Source organism: Dermacentor variabilis, chromosome 3 (genome assembly GCF_050947875.1).
Source record: "Dermacentor variabilis isolate Ectoservices chromosome 3, ASM5094787v1, whole genome shotgun sequence".
Classification (NCBI taxonomy): domain Eukaryota; kingdom Metazoa; phylum Arthropoda; class Arachnida; order Ixodida; family Ixodidae; genus Dermacentor; species Dermacentor variabilis.
In genome coordinates, this window is record NC_134570.1 from 60,325,084 (window position 1) to 60,346,997 (window position 21,914).

Consider the following 21,914-nt stretch of genomic DNA (forward strand, 5'->3'; position numbering starts at 1 on the left):
TTTGCGGATGTCGTTCGCGGCATTACCCTTGCACGACAGGCAGATGAACATGCTGCCCAAAAAATGCAAGTTACGCAACAAATGAGCCAACACGCAAGCGGAACAACTGAAATGTTGACTACTTTATTGGTACAAAAATAGGGAAACATTCTTAGGCAACTAGTCGTATAAAAAACTGCACCATTTCCTTTGTTTTTGGCTTGGAATGCTTTGTTACTGAATAAACAGTCCATACGGTCAGCAGTAGCCCATCATATCACATTAAGCTCTCATGCTAGTTTGAAATCTCCGTCATAAAAACGTTATAAACATGGCCAGTTAATCATGGCACATACAAACCAGTGACCTGGGCTCTGTGACACAGCTTAACAACCTACTGGAAACAAGCTACTACAAATCAAGCTATGCAGGAATCTGAAACATGCATCAACTCACATATGCGGAACATAGAATTTACACACTGAATCTAGTCTAGCGATCTGCGGCACAGTTGCGCTGATGTGAAAGCTTGCGCAGAATTATCCTCACAGCATTGGACCTGTGGCAATACAGGGATAGCAGTGCAACTTCTCCATGCACAGCACTAAAGGAGATGGACAAGAAGTGGCGAGGAGGGACACCTTTCAGCTAAAGATGGAAGAAGAATCAAATTTGACCATCAAATCTCTTAGTCTACTGTTGTCCACTTTTAAATTTAATCGGAAATGGCAGGCATGGCAACCAGCCTTGTTAGAGACAAAGACTGTGTTCCTAATAAACACTTAATTTGAAAGATTGTCCCCGAGTTGTCTTCACTTGTCCAAGTCCTATCAGCTGCAACACAAAGAAAAAAAGAGGTTGAAAAAAAAAATGCCCACACAACCCACACAAAAGTAAAGCAGGTCCACACCAGTAAAAATGAAGCATTTCCAGAAACTTGAAAGCACGACTCTGTAACAAGAGAGAGTAGCTTGGCTCCTTTTGTGGACAGCACAGATGGAGTTGGACTGAAGACACGACTGTTGATGAAAAGATAAGATGCCTTACTAAAAAGAAAATTTAATTCTGGGGATTTACGTGCCGAAACCACAATCTAAATATGAGCCATGTTGTAGTGGGGGACTCCTGATTAATTTTGACCACCCAAAGCATGGTACATGGGCACTTATACATTTTGCCCCCATCAAAATGCAGCGGCCAGGATATGATCTCGCAACTTCGTGTTTCGCAGCGCAACGTCATAACCACTAAGCCACTACGGTGGGTATCGGGTGCCTTCCTAAGCACTTAGATAGTCAACATGGCAAAACCTCAAACTGTGCCCCTCCCAGCAGCACATAGACACTCGCAATGAATCTAGAGACGTAAATGTTTTCTGTCACCCACTCATGCTTAACATTGATTTTTAGTGGTGCCAGGTGCCTGGCTCTCATACCATTCCTTTGTTTAGTTGAAAAGATAAATAACAAAGGGGTGTTGTTTACACACAAATGACTTTTGTAAACAAAATTCAATGCAAAGCAAAAACCACCAGAAAATGCTGACATAGTAATCTGTGTAGCTTTCTCAAGCACGGATTTGTCCATGTTCTAAAATTGCTGCACAGAGGCTTTCTAGATGATGCAGAGCAACAACGAATGACAACAATCTCGGGCAAGTTCCCTTTCAGTAAAATTGCAGAATCTCGAGAGCCCAAGAACACCGTAAGTCCAGCCATGCCTGGCGTTACCTCAAGGTTTGGTGGAGAGAGCATGAAAATATCAATGGTGTGACATGACGTGCAATAAAACAATCCGAGGACACCTAGGCACTTGTTAGTTGTGAATGCAACATCATTAATGTCAATTAACGCCGCTGGGTGGCCCTTTCTAGCTCAATGAGCCATTTGATGCTTTCACATCAAAATAACATTGGTAAGCATTAAATAACAGTACAACTTTCTAAGTGAAATACTGTGCATGTCATGTCTGTGCTGAGAGGCCTCTGCACCCAGAACATGCTGCACTTTGCAAAACTATTGCCACAAAAAAAAATCTCAATTAAACTAGCAGTACAGGCCACACATTTGAGGCATTATGCACCGCCTCTGCTGTAGGCTGTACAAAATTTACAAGCTGCGAATAGCAGCACATGAACGTGTAGCCAACAGTAAAAACACCTAGCCTGCACTTTTTTTTTAGCTGCCAATAACGTCCAGCGATTTCAATGAGGGTGAGACCGTATGCTACAAAACCGACACATTTGTATTTGCGCAGCTACCATATTGCAAAAGACGTAAGCTGCATCAATGAAGTCTGCCTGTACGCTGGTATCAAGCCAACGCTGCAAATGCAAAAGCCACAGATGTGGCGCTGGCATCAACTTTTCGTAGTGCAGGCCTATGTGCAAAAAACTCATCAGCAAGAAAAGTGCCAGTGGTTACCAGCAGGCAGTACAATCAGCTGCACATTTGTGCGTTGATGTGAACAAATCTTTGCTCAGCAAGTGCCAAGGCTGTCATTTTCAATGGCATTTGTCAATGAGATGGCCCTCATTATTCCATGGGACCTGTTCGAAAAACTACTGTAAGCAACGGTACATAGGAGGACTGTTGTTTCGAGACTACAATCTGTAATGCAAACACTGTGTCACATGCAGCAGAGTCAACCATATTCACTCTTTCTCTGCACAAGGTGAGCCTGTAGCTGCATGAAAAATAAAGCGTTTACATTTAGACATACTGGGGAAGCAGGAAAATGTATTTTGTCAAGTATGAACTTTCACCTTTAGAACATTTAACACTCGTTCATTTCGGGCAAAAAAGGCCTTTTAATATTAAAAGATCTGTCATTCATGTTGAACTCGCATATTCATGCAAGTATGGAACTTACTAGTTTCACGTGTTGCTAAGCCTGCAAGCAAAGCCAGCCTAACTTTAAAAGAACAAAGACCTCAAAACACAACTGTAGCAACAACAAAAACAGCAAGTCCGAAAATGGACACCATCCTCGCTTCATACATGAGAAAAACATTAGCCTCTGGTATGCTTAAAAAAAAAAATACATACAGCTAGGAACACATGCTGAAATGACCCTTGTAGGTGCTTTGCTTTAGAACAATGTTACACCAGCATAATGTCTCGTTGCACCGAAGGGAATTCCTCAATGAGTGGACATGTTACACTGCCACACACGAGCACACAGTGTCTTGCCAACCTACCCAACAACAATGCTGGTGTGAAACTTGCTTGCAAAGTGCTTTTTTTGCATGTGCTTTGGCTGAGAAGGTATTGGAGAGTTTTCAATTGTCCTGCATGCATTATTGCCATCTATGGGTTACTGGAGTCATAGATGTGACCAGCCACATTGGTGGTGCCGCCTTATGGCAAAGACTAACAAAAGCTACTACTGCAGTGGCCAACCATATCCTGCTTAGCTACTGGTGTAAAGTGCTGACAGCAACACAATCGTATTCTCTTTTCAACACGCATGTTCTCTTTTCATTTTGCTTCGGCAAGAGCATCCAAGTAACAAAAACTTTCCTGACATGTTGTGGTTGGACAAAACATCCCAAGGTGTAATTACCAGCATCTTTACTGCCATTTATGTGTCCAGTAACCAGGTATTCGTGAACGGTTAATATGTTAGACAACCTAAATCACACGTAATACGCAGACACGCTCTCAGCCCATTGAAAATACTTTGTCCGTAGGACATCCAAATCATGTCCCAATGTCTGTGCATCGTTTTGGAGACAAAGTGGACATCCGCCAGACAACCATTTTTGAATATCCCTCTAAGGACGTCCCAAGAATATTGCACATTCATTTTTAGGATATCCCACCACAAATGTCCCAAGGCTACTGCACATAAACCTTTTTCGGAGTACACAATAATAGACTGTCCTCCAAAAAGTTTTGAGTTTCTTCATAAGAGAATGATGTTTCCTTGCAAAATCAAATTACAATCTGAAGCTATCATGTGTGTGTGCTGCACACTTTTGAGAATTTTCTGACACAATAAACCTTGACCACTCCAGTCAGTTTAATAAGGCACTTGTGCTTGGTGAGAGGCCTAGAAGAATGAGGAGTATAATGCGCTTCCACATGTATGCATGCATGCATAAAGTGTGCATGCAATGTATCTGTTCTTGATGCATGGGTGCTCGCCCCTTCACATCTGTCACACAGTGTGTGCTGAGGACACTATGGCAAACGCTGTGCAAAAGGCCCCGACATGCCTGTAGAATGCACACAGCATGTCCCCGTGATATTCCTCACGGACATGCAAGGAATATCTGCAAGACACAAAAAGTGAGGTCAAACGATATTGTAAAAGGATGCCTGCAAGAACCATCTGACATGTACCTAGGATATCCATGTTCTGGCAGTGGTTGTCCACAGCAAATCCAGTGGATGTCATTGCAGTCACAGGGGTTAGACAAATGTTGGACCGCCTTGAAGGAAATTTGTTGCATTTCAGAGAAAAAGTTACACGTAACCATTTCTGATAACTGGAGTTTTGATTTAGGAGCTCGTATTATTTAACGAAAATTGCCGAAAATCAGTAAGTTCCAATATGAATTTAAAGCTTACATGAATTGTTACAAGGTTTATAAGGATACTGCAAAAGGCCTACTCACAACTGAGCAGTATACTTAAGATTAGTGTATAATACATCAACTTTGTCCACTATATACGTATTACTAAATGGGCCCTGAACCACTATTCTAACTGATCATAGAATGATATCACGATTAACTTTTGTCACCTCACAAATCTCCTGCCACAAGGTTTTTTTCGAATCGGTCAAGTAAAGAGGAAGTTATTGGGCCGATCAGTGGCTTTCTCTCTCCTTTCATTTACACTAACGTGCTGGAAGCTATACAGGGCAGACAGCAATGGGGCATAAGGGAGAAACGCCCTGCTAGCCCTGCCCAAAGACGGAATGTGCGACAGCTCGTGACAGCACCCTGTGGTGACTGAGGTATCTACACTATGCTTTTCTTCTCGGCAGCCGCATCTAGCAAAGCACAATTGTCGTGCTTAGGCCGGCAGGGCAAAAACAAATTCTTTTACAGTCTTTTTGAGATTGCAGACATGCATATTTTTCAATTATTTAACCCAAATGAGCAATAACTGTGTTACTGAGAATGTTCTCGCAATCACGAAATCGGTCAATAGCTGTTGTAGGTCGAGCTGCTTGTGATGACGCTGTGTGATGACGCTGTGTGATGATGCTGTGTGATGATGCTGTGTGATGATGCTGTGTGATGACGCTGTGTGACGACATTGCAGAAGCGAGAGCAAGCGATTTTAGGCTGCTTTTGACACAACACAAAGTGTTCCCTGCGGCACGCAGTACAATAATATTTGACTCGCATGTTCACAGGAGCTTTGTGAACAGATCGGCAAATTTTCTTACTACGTTCAAAAAGTATTTCAGGGTTCCTTTAAGTGCAGTCTGCCGAATTGTGATACTGCTTTTTATTACCCAATTACAGAGTTGAAAACATGGTACTTGAATTTCTTTAGATCTTGCAATTTTCAACAATTATTCTTCAAAAAATTGAAGGCCTAAATAGGAAAATCTGATTCCCACAGTTGCTAGATTTTCGCTCTTTTTTGATTGCAACAAACCTCATCAAGATTGGTGCAGTGAATGGAAAGCAAAGATTGTTCCATTCCCATGTATTTAGATAGGAGCTCCTGAGGTAAAGCTTGCTCTTAAGTGGAAGCTTCAGTTAGAGCTTCTATCTAAATGTGCAAGAACGGTAAATCCATTTAGCTCGGTACACAATGAAAAAATTTTGGTGGGGTTTCCTACATTTATAAGTGAAAGTTAGAATATACTGACTGTTGGGAGCAGGCTTTCCATAAAATTGCCAAACGTCAGAAAATGTCAGAAAGTATGGAGCATCAAAGCTTAAAGTTCTGCAACTCTGCAGCAAAAACAAATTTCACAAAACTGAAAACTGTGCTCATTATGAATTCCAAAACGCACAAATTTTATACAGTGTGTATCGCTTTGAAAAATAATACCAGCAACTATTAAATTACCAAGACAAAACCAGCGTAAACAATGTAACAGTATTGTGCAAGCTATTCAACTGCATACTATATCATATCTGTATGCTTTAGACACTGTAATTGATAGTTTACAGAACTGTGATGAAACTGCCTTTGTAGCTGAATTACCGGGGCTGTAAATTTTTATATTACCAATTTCTTGCAATTTTTAAAAATATTGAAGGTTTAAATTAAGATTCTGTTTGATGTAATTACATTTCTACTAAATGCAGCAATTATAATTCAAATCACTTTTATGCCAGCTTAATAAGACTTTTTCTCAGTTTTGCATGCACTTGAACATAGGTAAATCAGAGTTTGCTCGACTTCCTCTAAGCGGAAGCTTCAGCTCAGAGGTTCCTATCTCAACAAATGGGAATGGAGAAATCATTTTTTCCGACAGCCACTGTACCGATTTTGATGAAGTTAGTTGCATTTAAAGTAATAATTCACCTGCTGTAGCGAGTAGATCTTTGTGTAGGCCATCACTTTTTACAAATCTTAATTAATATTGCTCATCTTAAAAAACAAGTTAAGTTAACAACCCTAACTCAACAATAATAAATTACCTCACAATTCTGTAAAGTGCACCTACAGAGACATCTACAGAGGACAAAATTATTATACTATACACCACTGTGTAACATGCATACTAACAATTTGTGACTAGGACTGATGCAACATCCTCGTAAGCATTTTATTAATTTCAGATTACCTGTAAACGTATAAGTATATATAACATGTGTCCACTTTACATGTTTTAAGAGATGCAGATTACAGAACTGAGCTGTCTGTATTTGGTGCGGAGTTACAGATTTGCAAACTTCATTCTTCCATTGTTTTGAAACCTACTGATTTTTGGCAATTTTCGCAAAAAATGCGAGTTTTTCTACAGTTTCTAGAATTTAACGCTGTTTCTCAAATGCAACAAATTTCATTCAAATCTATCTATAGGTTGTCCAATGGGAGCATTTCTGCGTGTTACATGTATGTGAATAGCGAAATTCGAGTTGGCCTTGAGCTAAAGCTTTTCTTAACATTATCCACTTCTTTGTTGAGATGCTCATGTGCATGTGCGCATGTTGCCCTCATGCATGCTCAGTAGGAACCCTTGCCAAGAAGTTGCCATGTCACTAGGACACCGGAAGGCGACACAAATGCAGCCGCAGCCATGTCCTGGCGTGTATTGTCGCAGCCGATTACATCGCAGTCTGTAAGGTTGATCCTTGTAACAGTCGTCTTGCCATCACGTCCAAGCACAGCTTCGATGTTGGACAGCAGGGAATGCCTCCACCGAATCCTCGCCTCGTCAACAATAGCATCCAGCGTTCCATACTTTTTCAGCAATGCAGCACACTTGGATATCACCTCTCTCCAGTGCAGGCCTATTGGGTCAAGGTCGTTCTGTTGGCGAGACAATAGTGTTAACAGCTAAAACCTCGTAGAGAAAACAGTCTCGAGTGGTGCTCACACTGATCACTACGGCAAACAGCGTAGATGACGGGACAAGTGATAACACATCTGCACAGAATATCAACAGATTTTTTAAGTCAGCCTCCCAGTATATGAGAGGCGTCAGAGATATCCCATCCTTATCACTTGTACTGTCGTCTGCACTGTGTGCCACGTTGAAATTAACCGAACTGGACAAGCTTAGAACTCTTGCTCACAGTGAGCTCATCTAACAACCATGCCTGGTCGACTTCAATTTAAAAAATTTATCACAGATGAGACAGCTGCCGCACATGAAGGTGCAAGCGCATTGGTGAATTTCATAATCTACTTAAATGCCTTAATTAGGAATGTAAGGCTATATGCTGAAAGAGAGGACAGATAATATAGTGATAAAGAAAAGGTGAAAATCGCGAGACTCCAGTGAATTTGATTCTCCATAAATGACTAAACAACAAGAGTAATACCCCAACAACTAATTACATACTCAAAAACAGACGTAAATTTGAAAGACCCCCCACTGTTCCCCACCAATCCTGGAAAGCATTGAAAAAAACCCCAATGCCAATAGAAGACCTCCTTGAAACACATGGTCCATACCAACTTGAAGATGCATGCAGCAAAAGACATGTGATGCCCACAGCACCATTGATTTGCAGGCAAGGAATGCAAGGCATGCTTGGTTAGCAAGCCCCCAACAAGGTAACCTTTGCCATGTACCATGTGACTCTTGGCCGATCCCTCATTACAAGCAAGTGCCACTCTCAAGAGGAAATCGAATAAAATCACTGGGTCCCATTTTACAGCAAAGCTGCCACTCTCAGTCATTGGCATTTTTCATTTCCTTCCAATGTCCTTCCAACAATGCGAAGCACGTAGCACTCCCTCCATATGCTTCCCGGTAAAGATTACTGCTTCGCAAGGCGACGGCAGCTTGCGACGTGGGGAGTGGCATCCCTAGCCTTTCGTATATAAAATAGCCATTCTAGGAACTGATTTCAATGTTGTTCCAGCACCGCTATGAGTGGCGGCATGTTGTCAAGATTACCATTACTCTAAAGCAATAAAACATAGTATACCCCCCCTTAGCCGTTGTAGTGGTGGTTATCAACAGCTTTGCTGGACTTCCACATTCGCAGGGTCAGCATGGCGAGTAAATTTTTTTATCAACATAAAGCACTGGACTTTGCACAGCCAGGTGCAGTGGTGTGATGCATCAGATAAGCCCAAAAGTACACTATCACCATTCGTCACAATGCATGTGATTATCTGTTCACTTGTGCATGGCTGCCGTGACGCAGAGATTAATAAACGTCGCTTGAAAACACGAGATTTGCAGTTCAATCACTGGCAGTATACCCTTTTCCTTTCATGTCATGCTGTACCATGACAGAATGAAAGCATGATGAATTAATGAACAAGCATGATCGGACCCTTTTTTAGCTCACAACCGCCATTTGCAGTAATACGAATAGTCAATTTCCCACACCACTGTGCGCTGATATGTATAGCAGTTTTGAAGGCCTGCACCATAACAAGCAAGAAGGAAGTTTTGGTTATGTATAGATATTTTGAAGCAGCTGGTAAGCTCCAATACAATTTTTCTGACACAAAGCTTTTTGATCAACACTTGGTTGACCTAATGTGGCGAATTGGGCGTGTTCGTACATATTTGAAAAGGTGGCAGCGTAAAAGGACAAGGACGGAAACGAGTTGATAAGGACGAGCACTGAACTTCCAGCAACGTCATTGCGAATGATTCATGAATATATACGTGCTGTCTGAGCCAGGGGTTGCGTAAGCATGCCAGCTCTTAGTCTGAAAGCGTGATGGAGCAAAGTTCGCTTCGATGTCAGTGAGAGAAACCTGAAGGTGTTGTGGATGTTGTGACATCACATTACAGTGGGCAAGGCTATGAAGCTGATTGCAAGCGGTTAGTTGTTTATTAATATAGAATAGGCAAGCGACAGAATGGAAACTACTTACAGAGACATAAAAAGACTACAAGTGAAAAGTCACAATGCTGTTACAATTTAGTCTTCTTTCTCTTAGCCGAATCTGCACCAAATCCCTCCAACAGCCCTGCACGTACCTAAAAGCATCCTCAACATCACCCTCGCCCTATCGTTTGTCCAATCCCACTACGGCATGTGCAGAGTGCACGCAATGGGGCTTCAGGGTGACACTGTCCAGAGTTCCAATACGTTAAGGCTCTTGCTACAAATCCTTTGAAGTGCGATGGGCCTCTTGTCTCACAACCTTGCAAGACACAGCCCTCCAAAAGAAAACAATACCACGCACGTTAGGGCACCTGATCTGTTAGTGGAATGTCTCGGCACGGGTGGGTCCAGCGGTGAGAGAATTCTTAAAGCATTTATAGGTCGCCGCTGACGTGCATCTCACACTTGTTAAAAACGTGGCCATGTTACTTGTTGATTATTTGTACCTACTTGACGCAATGTAGAATGTGCAAAGAGCTCTTCGCATTTTTTGTACTTGCAGCAGTGAAGAATAAATAATAGTTGTTGCAGTTGGCACTACGAAATTCACAAATGGAACCGAACCGGATATTTGTGTTGCACGGGGTCTTTTAGCTGACTAGGAATCAAGCACTGCTATGCAACGTTATAAACTGCAGCTCTGATTATGCTTTGCTCGCACTTGAAACTCTTCACTTTGATTGACGACAAATGGTTTGAAATAGCCCATGTGGGTCTGGTACACGAAAGACATGCGTAATGAGAACTATGGGGCTAATGTTTAACTTGCTTTAAATCAGAGCAAAAACAAAACACTGCCATAAAAGTCACGTTTAAAAAAAAATCAGGTCAGCTACAACTTGTGGTAAATGGCACAAGTAGTACTTCACTTAAGTGCTATACAACACTTAAAGCGATGCTTCTTTTAAATATTTGTCAGCAGAAATGCTTGCCTCTCAAGGTCATGTGCCACTGGTATAAGTGAATTTTTCACGCTTTATCCAGTGCAATTTCATGTCCCCGCACTTGCTATCTTTCCACCTGTTTGGTAGTGCCAAATGTACTTCAGCACAACAGAATTACGACGAGGTAGTATCGTGGGGCGAGGTAGTATCCCAAAAAGTGCTTTAATTCCCAGACTTTCGGCAGTTGCTGCACCTGAAAGCTTATCAGCGGGCATCTACTTTCTTGAATTGCAAGAAAGATTTAACATCCTAAATGACTCAAAATACAAAATGTATCCCCGTGGATGGCTGGCACGCATGGCGTGGACCATTTATGGCAAGCATTTATCATGTGACAGTGACTGGCGAATTGATGGCGCATCGGCAAAAAAAAAAAAAAAAAAGAAAAAAGTTGCAGTGCTTTCTAAAATACAGTGACTTTAGCCAGCACAATAAAGAAATGCTGCAAACACGGACAGACGCCAATTAGCGTCTGCGCACAGATCACTCGGGGGATCTATGGGGCAGGCCATTCAATTTGGCCTTAATGTGGGTTGGAAAATTCCTCTTTGTACTTCCTGTTCTTGTGGCAAATTAACTATATACAATCTGATTAGGAACAAAGTGGCGCTGATATTTATTACAGTAGCTGCTGATGCAGTCACTTGGCTGCAGCAGCAGATACTGTATTTCCTTTTTTCTTATTCCACCTACTGTAATGCCTCTTTCTTCCAAGTAACAGCATTGTCTGAAACAGGCCTGAATGGCTGCCAGTACAGTTAGACGTCTCTGCCCTCGCACTTTGAACGGTGACGACGCATGTGTAGGTTAATAATTAAGGAATACATACTATGTGGAAGCATTTTGAATCAAGGAGCACAGGAGGCATATGTGAATATTTTGGAAAATATCTGGACTCCACAGCTACCTGAATTCTCCACAAGTGGAAAAATACTTATCACAAGAATGGTCAGGCAAAGAGAGACAATGTCTACAATGCTATTGGCAGCATGCTTAGAAGAAGTATTCAAGCTTTTAGACTAGGAAGGCTTAGGAGTGAGGATCAACGGTGAATACCTCACCAACCTTCGGCTTGCAGATGACATTGTCCTGTTCAACAACACAGGGGATGAATTGCAACAGATTATTGAGGACCTTAACCGAGAAAGTTGAAGATTAAAATCAGACAACAAAGGTAATGTTGAAAGCCTGGCAAGGAAACAAGAATTCAAAAACACTAGTCAGCCTCTAGAGTATGTGCAGGAGTATGTTTATCTAGGTCAATTACTCACAGGGGACCCTGATCATGAGAAGGAAATTTATAGAAGAATAAAAATGGGTTGGAGCACATATGGCAGAGAGAGAGAGGGGGGGATGCATAGTAAGGCAGAGAGGTTAACCAGAGGTAGTTCCGGTTGGCTACCCCGCACAGGGGGAAGGGTTGAGGGGGATAAAGAGAGAAAGAGAGTGAAAGGGGGACACAGAGAAAAAGAGAGACGAGCACAAACAAACCGCGTACACCATAGAGCGGTAGGAGGCGGCGTTCTTAAAGCCTATCGTGCAGCCCCGTAGACTGCAGGAACCTTAATAACGCAAGTAAAGTCTTCAGCGTGGATGTTTTTTAGGAGCACTGACTGGCTTTGAGCTCTGATACAGGACAATAGTCCAACTTGTCCAGTAGTCTGCACAGTACATACGGCAGGCATTACCAAATCCTGACTGGAAGGTTACCACTGTCGTTAAAAAGAAAAGTGTACAATGATTTCATTGTACCAGTGATAACATATGGGTCAGAAACCTGGAGGTTAGCAAAGAAGCTTGAGAAAAGTTAAGGTCTGCGTAAAAAGCGATCGAAGGAAAAATGTTAGGCATAACATTAGGAGAAAGGAAGAGAGCAGCGTGGATCAGCAAGCAAATGGGTATAGCCGATATTCTAGTTGACATTAAGAGAAAGGAATGGAGCTGGGTAGGCTATGTAATGTGTAGGGCAGATAACTGGTGGACCATTGGAGTTACAGAATGGGTGCCAAGCTAAGGGAAGCTCAGTCGAAGATGACAGAAAATTAGGTAAGGTGCTGAAATTAAGAGAATTTGCAGGAACAACTTGGCATCAGCTAGCACAAGACAGGAGTAACTGGACATCACTTGGAAAGGCCTTTGTCCCGCAGAGGACATAAATACAGGCTAATGATGATGGTGACTATGTCCCGTGACAGTGGCTTCTTTCCACACTAATAATCTTTTCTGCATAATACAGCTCTAAAGCAGCGAAGCTGACTTAAGGGAACCAGCTGTTATGCAAGGCAAATTAGGCCTTTGCCTCATGCACCTTCCTGAACGCATGTCTTAAACTAAAGCTTAAACTAAAACGAACTGACGTAGGCCTACACTGCCTACATGCAAATGCGTTGGATTTTAATCTGATTTCGGCTAGCTACTTAGCACATAATAGCAATGACAATGCGGCTGTGTTGGCGTGACACACCTCTTGCTTTCTTCTTCTTCTTTTTTTCGGTGGCGTTCTGGTAGCCTTTTTGAGAGACATATGGCCATGTCAATACAATCGGTAGGATCGGTTGCAAATTGGGAGTTTCCCAGACAAATCGGGAGAGCTGGCAGGTATGCAAAATGGAGGTGAACGATGCGATGCTTTGGCTAACCTCTATGCGTCCAACTTGGCACAAAGCTCTGGCGCCCCCAAATGCTGTGAAAACTACCCTAACTCTCTGCAAAAATCACAACATGATGACAACAAAAATACCACAATGGCGGCATGACAACACAACAACATATAAAGATGTCACAATGGCGACAACTACAATGATGATGGCACATGATAATGACAAGATAACTACAATGACGATGGCAGGAAAATGCATGACAGTTACAGCACAGTGATGACCCATCTGATGGTGACGCCCTGAGTGAGTAATTGTGCAGTGAAATGAACAGAACAAAATTTGTTTCAAGCTCCAAAGTGGTTTCATGGTAAAATGTTGTACATGGGAGTATCTGCATCGTACACTAATTCAACGGTGTAAATATCATAGTACAACAACGCACACCGATGTATGGTTCAAACCCTGTTTTGAGCTCTCGCCTGATGTCACAGAAAAACATAGTAACATCAACAAACCACATCGATGTTACTGACTTGCAGCTGTAGAGATTCACACCAGTGCTGAGGACTGTCACCAGCTGTACTCCCATATTTCAGCATTGCATAAACAGAGCTCTAAGACATGGCAGAATGATGCATGAGTGACCTACACAGAATGGTGTAGAAGATACACCAAAAAGTGCTCCTTCGATGTCTGACTCATAAAGCTAATGAGAAATGGTGAATTGGAGGACTTTAAAGTCACTCTGACATTTCGGGGTTCCTTCAATGTGCACCCATGGCTCGGTGGACAAGTGTCCTTGCATTCAGCTCCACAGTAACTTGGCCATAGCCGGGAATCAAACATGCCACCTTGCGCTCACTTAGCAGCAGAATGTTATAAGCCACTATGAAAAAAGGCTTTTATTTATTTATTTATTTATTTATTTATTCATTCATTCATTCAATATACCCGTACGCTGACTACTATGCCAACTTCCCAAACACAAGTTTCTCTGGTGCACCCCTTAGCGAAGCCCTGCACTAAAGAATACATGACTATAGCCTCACCTGCCAGGAAGCCAAATCAGGCCAGCCCTGTTCAGCCATGTTGATGATGGCGTTGGTCACTGTGAAGTTTGGCCACCTCGCACGTGCCGCCAGTGCGTGGTTACCATAGGCGTATCGCAAGGCACAGCATGCCTGCTTGATCTTGCCAGCCATCCGTACAACCGTCTCAAGTCCCCTAAGGCAGGCACGAGCAAGATGCTGCTCGAGCACGTACGACACACATGTCACGAGCCCATCAGTACCAGAGGACTCCGAAGCATAGCCATCCATGGAGGGGCACACCAACATTGGGCAAATGCTGCCTGCTGGGCCGCAAGGAAACAGCTCGTCCCTCCAACTTGCGCTTGACGAGCATAACGAGACGTAGTTAAAGGCGCAAACGTAAGGCTGCTTTCGACCCCGCAGGTCGTACTCCTGGGCCCTGCCCAAGCTGGCCAGCTGGCAGACGCACACTGTGCTGAGCTTATGTCCTGGATCGCTGAAGTCCATTTTGGGGCATCGCCGCCTGTATAGGGCCATGTCATAGAGCCAAAGACGCCGCAGAACAAATGGGGACACCTTCTCGTTGATGGCCTTGTATGTCCAGCCCAGCATGCTAACCTTTTCAAGGAAGGAAAGAAAGAGCAAACAAAACAGAGTGAGTGGGTAAATGTAACTGAAAACACATCAGTGCAAGGACTGGCCATCAGAAATTCATCAGAAGTCCACGTGGAATTAAGTGAACGTGGAAGAGCCAGTGCTACAGACATTAAATGTCTTGGAAAATGAGGTACACATAAAGAAAGAAAGAAAAAGAAATTATATATATAAAACAAAGAAGTGAACCTGAGTAAGACAGCAAAGGTTGAAATAATTCAGCAGGCAGAAAGACATATGACACAAAGGCGCTAAATTTTATAACCATTCTTTTATTCAATTGTATTGCTTCTTTTTTATGATGATGATATGTGGTGTTTAATGGCGCAAGGGCCAAGTATGGCCAAAGAGCACCATGCCCGTGGTAATGAGTTCACAGTGTAGTTATGAGTTTTATGAAATTGGTGGGACATGGCTGTCAAAGGGACCTCATCAGCCATAAAGCTGTGCAGCAGATTTTTGAGATAACGAGGCTAATGAAGAATGCACCAGAAACAGTATTATCGCAAAACACGAGTTCACAGGTGACAGCTCATTAAATGCACCACAAATGAGGGTTTATAATCGTGAGCTGATCATAAACAACTTGCACATCGGAAAGGATGGAATGAGGACACCCGTGTTCACGTGTGGCGTCTGAGCACTACCCGAAGTAGATGACCTATAATCAGGCTGTATTGACCCTCTCAGTCTCACTGACGTACCGGTACGTTCCCGCTCTTGCGTCTTGCACGTTCTCCACTCTCTCCGGTTGGATGTGCACAGTAACACAAAGATGGCGAGCTCCAAGGTAGTTCCACCATCTGCTGTATATTTCCTGAACCATATTTTTTAATCTCTCTGGGTTTCTCTCTGGACCATATTTTTTTATCTCTCTGGGTTTTAGAAGGCACCGCTTAGAGGACGTGGATGTGTTGCAGGGAGCACGCATGTGCCGATGAGAGGCTTAGCTCCTGCACTGTGTCCATTGTTACTGCGACAATTCTCCATGCAAATATTGCGCCATAGCACATGACTACGACTCTTGCATGTTTCTGCCATCTGTCGTACATTTATGTAAAGTTTCCTTTGTGTTTTTCTTACCCTGACATGGCGGTGCTATCAATAAAGCACGTGCATCAGTACAAAACTACGTAGGAGATACAAAACAAAGATGGGATTGTGAGAAACATGCTAAGAGTGCATTTGCCATTAGACAGTTTTAGCAGAGCGTTTGCTTGCGCTCCGCTCTGCACACGTTTCACGCGCACCGGTGGCTGCATAGAATGCATTGATTTCGCTTATCTAACAAGCGCGTCTCCCAGAGACGTCACTGACGTGCTCTAAGCTTGGCAGTAAAACGATTACGAAAGCAACTACACGCTCCCTGACGCACCGCTAAATCAGGTTCCTAGCGGAACGTGGTAAGTGTCCCACGTTACGCTGCCGCTATGTGTGCTGTGCGCATGTGCGTCAGTGTTCCCGGTAGCGTTTTGCTGAGCGGCTGCGTGCCAATTGTTGTGATAGGCCAGTCTGAGCGGAGCGGATCGTAAACGCTCTGCTAAAAACTCTTATTATCTGCGTCATTTCTTTCCTTTCTGCATAACCACAAATTGCTGTGTTCGTTTTTTAATATCTGAGAAAAAAAAAGACATCATTGCTGGGGCTGCGTCACCTCCAAAAAATAGTCAACACTGAAAAGTTAAGGGGGTACTGACACAAATATTTGAAGTAGTATAAGCTCTACCATATGCTTCTTCCACGTGAAAGTGGTAATTAATGAGTATGAAGGCTGGGAAGTATTTGTAAGATATCTAAATAGACATTAAAATCGGTCTCCAAATGCTAGACCTGGCATCATTACCATTGCTATGACTGTCATCATCATCATCATCAGCCCATTTGATGTCCACTGCAGGACAAAGGCCTCTCCCTGCGATCTCCAATTACCCCTGTCCTGTGCCAACCGATTCTAACTAGCGCCCACAAAAATCGCAGCTTCATCGCCCCAGCTAGTCTTCTGCCATCCTTGACTGTGCTTCCATTCACTTGGCACCCATTCTGTAACCCTAATGGTCCACCGGTTACCTAACCTGTGCAATACATGACTTGCCCAGCTCCATTTTTTTTTCTCTTAATGTCAATTAGAATATCGGCTATACCCGTTTGCTCTCTGATCAAAACCGCTCTCTTTTTGTCTCTTAATGTTACGCCTAGCATTCTTCGCGCAGTCCTTAACTTGTTCTCAAGCTTCTTTGTCAGTCTGCAATGTTAGCACTGGTAAAATGCATTGATTGTACACCTTCCTTTTCAATACTGGTAAGCTTCCAGTCAGGAGCTGACAATGTCTGCCGTATGCATTCCAACCCATAGGACGGGATAGGATAGAAAAAACGTTTTTAAAATGCTGGCAACTGACGGTTTAACGTGTCGTGACGCTGGCGAAGCATCGACTCGGGGTTATGCCCTACTCTGCACTACCTCAGTTTGGCCCGTTTATGGTGGGTCGTGAGGCTTGTGCTTTTCGAGCGCACCCCAGGCCTGCTGGACGGCCCATAGTTGAATGTCCTTGTCTATAGACTGCACTGCCCTTTGAAGTTCGGGCAGGTATGTCCTGGAGGTAGCTTCAGTGGGGAGCCTGGCACAGTCCCATATGATGTGTGCCCATGGCACATCATGTGGGATTGTGCCAGGTTCCCGCCGGGGCGAGGAGTGACCCAGCCTGTATCTGCCTTAGGATGACGGCCTCCTCCCAACTGAGTGCCGGGTGGGGAGGCCGCATTGTCTGTTGAGCTAAGCGGTAACACTTAGTAACTTCGCCATAACTGGTCACTCGGTCCTTGGTTTCAAACCACCACATGGGACGGACCCTCTCGGGGCTGCGGACGGTAAGCGCTCGCGCCGCCGAATGGGCCGTCTCGTTGTGGTTCGGTGAGCATGCACACTTGCCGGCGTGCACCGGGAACCACTTGATAAGGATCATGTTTCTGCGGTCTTGAAACTGGAGCTTGCCGATGATGGTGGCCGCCGGCGTGCATACTCGCCCCATGGCAAAGTTGCGCACGGCGTTCCTCGAGTCACTGAGCACGATGCGACACTCGGCCTCGGAGATCGCCAGAGTGATGGCAACCTCCGCGGCGTCTGTGGCACTCGCTGCCGTTGTTGAGGTGCCGGTAGCCGCCGCAACGACCACTGCCGCGAAGCCTTCCCGCTTGTATTCCGCTGCGTCCACGTATCCAGCATGCGGGTCTTGGGCGTGTTGTTCGGTGATGGCCTTGGCCTGCGCCTGCCACCGTTCTTGGTTGTACTCGGGGTGCATGTTTTTCTGCATGGCGTCCATGTGGATGCGGGCCCACGCCTCTTCGTTGATCTCGCACTATTGCTGGCTGGGAGCTTGGGGGTTGCAACCCAGGGACATCAGTATACTGTGACCTGTCTTGGTGGTAGAGAGGTGCTCCATTTGCACGGTGAGCTGCGCCTCGGCTATTTCTTCTAGGGTGTTATGGACACCAAGCTGCAGTAGCCGAGCTGTACTCATGGTCTCCATTAAGCCCAGCACCGTCTTGTAAGCCTGTCTGATCAGCGTGTTGATCTTGGTAGTGTCAGTGACCTGCCAGTTGAGGTAGGCTGCAATGTAGGCAATGTGGCTAATCACAAACGAGTGGACAAGGCGCACGAGACTGTCTTCACACATGCCCACCCATTGTGTCGAGACTTGGTGTATGAGCTGGATGGCATCCATTGCCTTGGTGGTAACCTTGTTAATGGTCTCGTCATTGCAGCCGCTCTTGCTTAGCAGCAAGCCCAGGACCCTGATCTTGGGAACTTTAGGGATGTGTTGCGCCAATGCAGTCACGATCTTGATATGATCGCACTCCGGAGGGAGAGCGCGTTTTCGTCCCGGTTGTTGCGGTGCGAGTATGAACAGCTCGGATGAACAGCTCGGAATATGCTTGGCGGGCAAGCACATTAGGCCAGTGCCGTCAAAGTGCTGCTTGATGGCGGTAACCGCCGCCTGCAGCTGTTGCTCGATGCTGGCGTCGGTGCGGCCGGCCTCCCACAAGGTTGTATCGTCGGCGTAGATCGTATGCCGGTCGCCCATCCCCGCTACTGCCCTCGCTACCCCGATCACGATGAGGTTGAAGAGCAACGGCGTGATGACCGAACCCTGCGGGGTACCCGTGCTGCCGAGCTTGTGTTCAGGGAACTTGAGGTCTCCGGTGTGCAGTTCCACTGTGCGGTTAGTCAAGAAGTCTTGAATGTAATTTTAGCTCGTTACCTCCATGTGGAGTCTTGATACTTGTGCTAATATGGCTGAGTGATTGACTTTGTCGAATGCGCTTTGTAAATCGAGCCCCAGAATTACTTTGCTGTCTTGTGTCTTGTTGTCGATGGTTTCTTGTTTGAGTTGTAGCATGGCATCTTATGTGCTGAGTCTGTGCTGGAAGCCAATCATCGTGTCTAGATAGAGACCTTCCTTCTCCAGGTATTCCTGCCACCGGTTGGCTACTACGTGCTGCAGCACCTTGCCCACGCAGGACGCGAGCAAGATGGGACACAAGTTGCTGATGTCAGGTAGTTTGCCCCAGTTCCGGGATCAGGATCGTTCTTACCATTTTCCACTGTTTGGGGAGCTTGCCCGAATGCCAGCATTCGTTGAAGGAACGGGTTAGGGCCTCGATCAATGCATAATCGAGGTTGCATAGCATCTTGTTGGTAACGCGATCGGGGTCAGCTGCTGAGCAGGTGTTGAGCTCGTGCATCGCTACCCGTACCTCTGATATGTTACTGTCTCAGCTGAGCCACACGTTGGGCAACCCCCGTATGGCGGGTGGGTTTCCGCTGGCCTGTCTGGCAGATACTTGGCTTCCAGGTTCTTGATAACAGCGTCTTTTCCCTGTTGTGTGGTGGTGTGCATGAGGCAGGCCAGGCGGTCGCGCTGGTGTGACTTGGCCTTACTTTCATTTAGGAGGTGCGAAATAGATTTCAGGTGCAACCGTGATACAGTTCCCTGTCAATTCGGTAGCAGATTTCGTTCCATTGCTGATGGCAAAGGATCTTGCAGTGGTGTTCAATGGCCCTGTTTAAGTCAGCCACCTTCTTTCTCAATTTGCGTTTCAGCCATTGCCACTTCCAGCGTGCCTGTATCGATTCGTTGGCCTCGATAAGATGGGCCAGGCGGCTGTCCATGGCGACGACGTCCTTTCTATTCTTCCGTGAATTTCCTTCTACCTAGTTAAACATACTTCTTCACAGACTCTAGAGGCTGACTGGTGATCCTGAACTCTTGTTTCCATGCCCAGCTATTCATGATTATCTTTGTCTTCTGCATGTTAATCTTCAATTCCAGTCTCACACTCTCTCTGTTAAGGTCCTCAATCATTGGTTGTAACTCGTCTCCAATGTTGCTGAACAGGACAATGTCATATGCAAACCGAAGGTTGCCGAGATATTCGCTGTTGATCCTAATTCCTAAGCCTTCCCAGTTTAATAGCCTGAATACTTCTTCAAAGCATACAGTGAATAGCGTTGGGGAGATTCTGTCTCGTTGTTTGACCCCTTTCTTTATAGATATCTTCCTACTTTTCTTGTGTAGAATTAAGGTAGCTGTGGAATCTCTGTAGATATTTTCCAAGATATTTACGCAAGCGGCTTGTACTCTTTGATTACATAATGCCTTTATGACTGCTGGTATCTCTGCTGAATCAAATGCCTTTTCGTAATCTATGAAAGTCATAAAGAGAGGCTGATTGTACTATGTGGATTTCTCTATTACCTGACTAATCCATGGACATGATCTGTTGTAGAGTATCCCTTCCTGAAGCCAGCCTGTTCCCTTGGTTGACTAAAGTCCAATGTTGCCCTTATTCTATTGGAAATTATCTTGGTGAATATTTTATATAATACTGGGAGTAAGCTAATGGCCCTATTATTTTTCAGTTCTTTACCACTTCCCTTTTTGTGGATTAGTACAATGTTTGCATTTTTCCAGTTTTCTGGGACCCTTAAAGTTGATAGACACTTCATATAGAGAGCCGCCAGTTTTTCAAGCATCATGTCTCCTCCACCTTCAACTAAATCAAGTGTTATTCCATTTTCTACGGCCGCTTTTCACTGTTTCATGTCTTGCAAGGCCCTTCTAACCTCATCAGTAGTTATAGGAGTCTTTGCAACATGTTCATTACTGCTTCGAATGAAGGTATCGTGGCTCCTCTGTGTACTGTACAGGTCAGTATAGAATTCTTCCGCTGCTTTTACTATACCTTCGAGATTGCTGATGATATGACCCTGCTTATCTTTCAGTGCATACATCTTGGCTTGTTCTATGCCAAGTTTCGTTCTCACTATTTCATGCTGCGTCCATTTTTTACGGCTTCCTCAGTATTTTTCACATTATAGTTTTGAATAACCCTTGTTTTCTCCTTGTTGATCAGTTCTGACAGTTCTGCGAATTCTATCTTATCTCCCGAGTTGGACGCTTTCATTCTTTGTCATTTTTTGATTAGGTTCTTTGTTACTTGGGAGAGCTTGTCTACTGGTTGCCTTGGTGCCTTGCCTCCCACTTCAATTACTGTCTCTGAAACCAGCCTAGTTACGGTTTCATTCATTAGCTCTATGTCATCCTCATCTATCTGTTCTAAGGCTGCATACTTGTTTGCAAGTACCAGCCTGAATTTGTCTGCTTTTACCCTTACTGCCTCAAGGTTGACCTGTTTCATCTTGACCTGTTTTGCTCTTTCTCTCTTCAAATTGAGGTGAATCCTAGCCCTCACTAACCTATGATCACTGCACTTTACCCTACCTATCACTTCTACATCCTGCACTATGCTGTATTAGCAGAAAGTACGAATTCAATTTCATTTCTTGTCTCACCATTAGGGCTTTTCCAGGTCCACTTTCTGTTGCTACGCTTCCTGAAAAAGGTGTTCATTATTCTCAGCTTATTCCTTTCTGCGAATTTTGCCAGCACCTCTCCTCTAGCGTTTCTAGAATTGATGCCGTAGTTGCCCATTGCCTGTTCACGAGCCTGCTTTTCCCCAACTTTTGCATTGAAGTCGGCCATTACTACAGTATACTGAGTTTGCATTTTTCTCATCGCTAATTCACCATCTTCATAAAACTGATCTACTTCACCATCATCATGACTGGATGTTGGAGTGTAGGCTTGTACTAACTTTAATCTATACCTCTTATTAAGTTGGAGAGGAACAAGTGCCTCAGAAGAAGAA

The 21,914-nt window shown here is 44.3% G+C and overlaps 1 protein-coding gene across 5 annotated transcripts in view; it reads right to left on the bottom strand.

Annotated features, from left to right (window-relative positions):
• Positions 1–107: 107 nt before the first annotated feature.
• The window catches only part of LOC142575726 (uncharacterized), a 32,959-nt gene continuing 11,152 nt past the window's right edge, over positions 108–21,914 (bottom strand). For 4 of the 5 annotated variants that reach the window (XM_075685311.1, XM_075685309.1, XM_075685310.1 and 1 more), the window contains exons 3-4: positions 14,071–14,670; positions 108–7,429 (exon numbers count right to left, since the gene is read on the bottom strand). In XM_075685311.1, coding sequence (XP_075541426.1) covers positions 7,124–7,429; positions 14,071–14,670 — 906 coding nt within the window. In that variant the 3' untranslated portion in view covers positions 108–7,123. The remainder of the gene's footprint in view (positions 7,430–14,070; positions 14,671–21,914) is intronic. The other variant, XM_075685313.1, reaches the window with a different exon arrangement.